We start from the raw sequence: 5,239 nt of genomic DNA, 5'->3' as shown, positions 1-5,239 counted from the left end.
GGCAGGGATACAACCTCTTGCTCCAGGTGTCCCTAGCCTCTGTTTGCCAGGAGCTGGGAATGGGTGACGGGGGATGGATCACTGGATGATTCCCTGTTCTGTTCATTCCCTCGGGGGCACCTGGCACTGGCCACTGTTGGCAGACAGGGTACTGGGCTAGCTGGACCATTGCTTTGGCTCAGTATAGCCATTCTTATGTTCTTCAAGGTCAGTCCCCTTCCTGGGGTAAGGAAGTCCAACAAATGGTTGGCCCTCTCAAAGATCTTCAGCACAATCCCCAAGACCTTTAAACTCCAGCCCTGTGCTTGGGCTTCTAAATGAAGCTTGTCCCCTTCTCAGGGCTTTGGCCACCCTGCCCATGGGGGAACCGAGACCCACCCACTACTGCGATTCCCAAGCCAGGGAGTCTACAAATAGCAGCCCTGAGCTGCTTCCTTTAACTCCTTTGCCACTCTTTTCCCTGGGCCACTTCCCGCGTAGCCCCTTCCTCTTCAGCCTGACCGCCAGGCTGAAGTTCTGTCTGCGCCCTGCTTGAGCAGGGCCGCTCCCAGGCCGCCTCGCCCGGGGAGTCTCCGAGTCTTCCTCGCCCTTCTGGCCCCAACCAGCAACTGACCCACGCAGCCCCTCCAGCGCCTTTTAAACGGACCTGCTGCGCTCTGATTGGCTGCTTCCCTGCAGCCGCTCTAGGCAGGCCTGGAGGAACCACCTTCACGGCTCCTTTTCGGGGCGGGGTGGCAGGACTGCAAGGCCTCCAGCAAGGGGGCCTCAAAGGGCCTGGTGCACCCAGTCACCCCCCCAATGTCTCCCCAACATCCCCCTCAGAGACTCCCAACATCCTCTTCAGAGACCCCCAATATCTCCTAACCTCCCCCCTCAGAGACCCCCCAACATCCTCCCTCAGAGACCCCCAATATCTCAACATCCCCCTCAGAGACCCCCAACCTGCCCCCTCAGAGACCCCCCAACATCCTCCCTCAGAGACCTGCAATATCTCAACATCCCCCTCAGAGACCCCCAACCTCCCCCCTCAGAGACCCCCCAATATCTCCCCAACATCCCCCTCAGAGACCCCCAACATCCCCCTCAGAGACCCCCAACCTGCCCCCTCAGAGACCCCCCAACATCCTCCCTCAGAGACCTGCAATATCTCAACATCCCCCTCAGAGACCCCCAACCTCCCCCCTCAGAGACCCCCCAATATCTCCCCAACATCCCCCTCAGAGACCCCCAACATCCCCCTCAGAGACCCCCAACCTGCCCCCTCAGAGACCCCCCAACATCCTCCCTCAGAGACCTGCAATATCTCAACATCCCCCTCAGAGACCCCGAACCTCCCCCCTCAGAGACCCCCCAATATCTCCCCAACATCCCCCTCAGGGACCCCCAACATCCCCCTCAGAGACCCCCAACCTGCCCCCTCAGAGACCCCCAACATCCTCCCTCAGAGACCTGCAATATCTCAACATCCCCCTCAGAGACCCCCAACCTCCCCCCTCAGAGACCCCCCAATATCTCCCCAACATCCCCCTCAGAGACCCCCAACATCCCCCTCAGAGACCCCCAACCTGCCCCCTCAGAGACCCCCCCAACATCCTCCCTCAGAGACCTGCAATATCTCAACATCCCCCTCAGAGACCCCGAACCTCCCCCCTCAGAGACCCCCCAATATCTCCCCAACATCCCCCTCAGGGACCCCCAACATCCCCCTCAGAGACCCCCAACCTGCCCCCTCAGAGACCCCCAACATCCTCCCTCAGAGACCTGCAATATCTCAACATCCCCCTCAGAGACCCCCAACCTCCCCCCTCAGAGACCCCCCAATATCTCCCCAACATCCCCCTCAGAGACCCCCAACATCCCCCTCAGAGACCCCCAACCTGCCCCCTCAGAGACCCCCCCAACATCCTCCCTCAGAGACCTGCAATATCTCAACATCCCCCTCAGAGACCCCGAACCTCCCCCCTCAGAGACCCCCCAATATCTCCCCAACATCCCCCTCAGGGACCCCCAACATCCCCCTCAGAGACCCCCAACCTGCCCCCTCAGAGACCCCCAACATCCTCCCTCAGAGACCTGCAATATCTCAACATCCCCCTCAGAGACCCCCAACCTCCCCCCTCAGAGACCCCCCAATATCTCCCCAACATCCCCCTCAGAGACCCCCAACCTCCCCCCTCAGAGATGTGTGTCCCTCCCACACATCTCTGGTGTGCAGTGCATGGTGGCCAGAGACGCGGTGAAACACAAGAAGAGGAGGAGATGGGGGGGCGGTGATTGAGGACGTCTGTGGTGGGGCCCTGGAGCAAGGGGCCGGGTGCCCAGAAGGTTGCCCTGGACTTGCGGAGCCAGAGCCAGCAGCGAGCGGAGCTGGCTGTGAAGAGTGAGCTGGGGAACCGCTTGTGTTTGTTTTGCTTACGTTTGGTCAAAACACCTGTTTACGGGAGACTGGGCAGGCCAGTGTGTGCTTGGAAGCTGGGGAGAAGCCAGGCCCGAAGCGAAATATTCCTATTTCTATGTCGCTATGCGTGATGCAGGGTGGGGATTGTTCTTAATACCCCTTGAGGGGAAGATTTTCCACCTGGCTCCCTGGAGACATTTCCCTGATGACCTTCTCAGTGCACTAAATAAGCATGTTCAGACTCGCAGGTCTGGCGTTGTTTACAAAGATTAAGCTCGACTTGATCTCAGCCCCTGGGTATAAACAGCCCCTGGGCTCCATCCCAGAGGTGGCCGCATCTGAGCACCGCGCAAGGCGTCCCTGGCTAAACAGCCCCTGCGCTCCACCCCAGAGCTGATCACATCCCTGTGCTGGGGGAGGGATCCAGGTAGAAACATCCCCCAGGCCGAACCCAAATGTAAACAGAGACCTCGTGTTCTGGGTGCAAAGAGAAAGCAGAGATTGATGGTTTATCATTTTAATGAGCGCATCAGTAAATCAAGCCACTAATCACAGCAAGCAAACAGCCCCACAGTGCCACGTGGAGAGGCCATATGCTGAGGTACGTTAACAAGGGGAACACCCCGCCACAGGATTTTGCTGGAATCGATGGGCTCCATTAGGCTGAGGAATTCCCCACCTCTGGGATCTAGGCGTGGGGTTTTAACGCCTGCCAGCTGGAGACGTCCCAGTGCATCCCGATGCCCGTGATGCCCACCCCGTTGTGGTGGCCGGTGACGAAGGCCAGGACGTTGCCCTGCTCCAGACGGACGGCGTTGAAGCTCTCCCCAGCTGACTGGCTGAAGAAGAAGGTGCGCCCGTGGCTGGTGGAGAAGATGAGCTGGTAGACATAGGTGGAGTGTTTCCCGGAGATCTGCATGATTTCCTCTCCCCGGAACAGGGTCACCTCGTGATGTTTGCCTTGCTCAGGGCGATACATTTTGCTCCATGTGCCAGCAAATTGGAACTGGAGGCTGGGGGGAGATCAGAGGGTACAGTCAGCCCCCCCAAGGTCTGGGTAGAACCCCAAAACCCCCATCCCTTTCCCTGTCCACTGAGTCTCCCTTCTGTTCCTCCAACCCATGTGTCTGCCTCTGACTCCCCGTCCCCGCTCTCTGCTCCCCAAATCCCAGACCTCCCACCCCCACGACGCTGAACTTACCCTCCACTCCTCCATGCCCCACTGTGCCTTCCGCTGCCCTCTGATCCCCCAGCCCCGGGACTTACGCTTTGATGAATTTGCTGGGATATTCCCAGACCCGGAAGGCCGTGATGGGGCCCCAGAGGTGGTCTCCGGAGTAAGAGAACGAGGTCCCCACAGCTGAGCCATACTCCCCGGAGTAGGAGAATCAGACCTGGGCTGGAAGCCGGGAACGAGAGAGTGGAACTGGTGCAGCTGGGATCAGAGATCGGCTCATACAGCGGATGAGTGGGGGGGGCTGCAGGTCAGGAGTGAGGGGCACCGGAGGGCTGGGCTAGCAAGGGGCTGCGGATCGGGAGTGAGGGGCACCGGCAGAGCTGGGCGGGGCGCAGAGCTGGGCTAGCAGGGGGCTGCGGGTCGGGAGTGAGGGGCACCGGCAGGGCTGGGTGGGGGGCAGGACTGGGCTAGCAGGGGGCTGCGGGTCGGGAGTGAGGGGCACCGGCAGAGCTGGGTGGGGGGCAAGGCTGGGCTAGCAGGGGGCTGCGGGTCGGGAGTGAGGGGCACCGGCAGGGCTGGGGGGGCCCAGGGCTGGGCTAGCAGGGGGCTGTGGGTCGGGAGTGAGGGGCACCGGCAGAGCTGGGGGGGGGGCAAGGCTGGGCTAGCAGGGGGCTGCGGGTCGGGAGTGAGGGGCACCGGCAGGGCTGGGCGGGGGGCAGGGCTGGGCTAGCAGGGGGCTGCGGGTCGGGAGTGAGGGGCACCGGCAGAGCTGGGCGGGGGGCAGGGCTGGGCTAGCAGGGGGCTGCGGGTCGGGAGTGAGGGGCACCGGCAGGGCTGGGCAGGGGGCAGGGCTGGGCTAGCAGGGGGCTGCGGGTCGGGAGTGAGGGGCACCGGCAGAGCTGGGCGGGGGGCAGGGCTGGGCTAGCAGGGGGCTGCGGTCGGGAGTGAGGGGCACCGGCAGGGCTGGGCGGGGGGCAGGGCTGGGCTAGCAGGGGGCTGCGGGTCGGGAGTGAGGGGCACCGGCAGGGCTGGGCGGGGGGCAGGGCTGGGCTAGCAGGGGGCTGCGGGTCGGGAGTGAGGGGCACCGGCAGGGCTGGGGGCGGGGGCTGCGGGTCGGGAGTGAGGGGCACCGGCAGGGCTGGGCTAGCAGGGGGCTGCGGGTCGGGAGTGAGGGGCACCGGCAGGGCTGTGTGTTTGTTCTGCCCACCGGCAGATTCTGAGACCGAATTTGCGAGAAGGACAAAAGTCCCGATGAGGATTTGCAGCAGCATCCTGTACGGGACACAAGTGACAGGCTGGGAACCCCAGGTCCAACTCCCCACCCCCTGAGCCAGCCAGTCTCCTGCCCTGGGGCCAGATCAGAGCAGGTGCCCCCTAGAGGGGACAGGCCCCACGTCCCATTTCCCACCCCTCTGAGCCAGCCAGTGTGTCAAACAAAGCAGAACCGCCCCTACCTGGTTCTGGATCTCTCTGGGAGTGGAACTGGAGTGGCCAGTGAATCCTTCAGCATCGTCTATATAGCTGCCTGGAGCGCTCTGGGTGTCACGTCATAGGGCGCATCTCCCAGGGGCCTGGAGTCATGCCCAGGAAATCCCCAGCCAAAGATAACAAATCCACACCCCGCACATCTGCCAAGCCCAGGTATGCGATGCAATAGCACGGCA

At 62.5% G+C, this 5,239-nt stretch overlaps 1 protein-coding gene across 1 annotated transcript; it reads right to left on the bottom strand.

Moving 5' to 3' along the window:
* Positions 1-3,086: 3,086 nt before the first annotated feature.
* On the bottom strand, positions 3,087-3,786 carry LOC144265824 (zymogen granule membrane protein 16-like; the record flags this gene model as incomplete). Its single annotated transcript, XM_077818842.1, has 2 exons — positions 3,087-3,411; positions 3,665-3,786. Coding segments are annotated over 2 exons (447 nt in total), but the record flags the coding sequence as incomplete, so codon positions are not given.
* Between the last annotated feature and the right edge of the window lie 1,453 nt (positions 3,787-5,239).

Source organism: Eretmochelys imbricata, chromosome 6 (genome assembly GCF_965152235.1).
Source record: "Eretmochelys imbricata isolate rEreImb1 chromosome 6, rEreImb1.hap1, whole genome shotgun sequence".
Classification (NCBI taxonomy): domain Eukaryota; kingdom Metazoa; phylum Chordata; order Testudines; family Cheloniidae; genus Eretmochelys; species Eretmochelys imbricata.
This window is presented reverse-complemented; position numbering and strand designations above follow the sequence as displayed.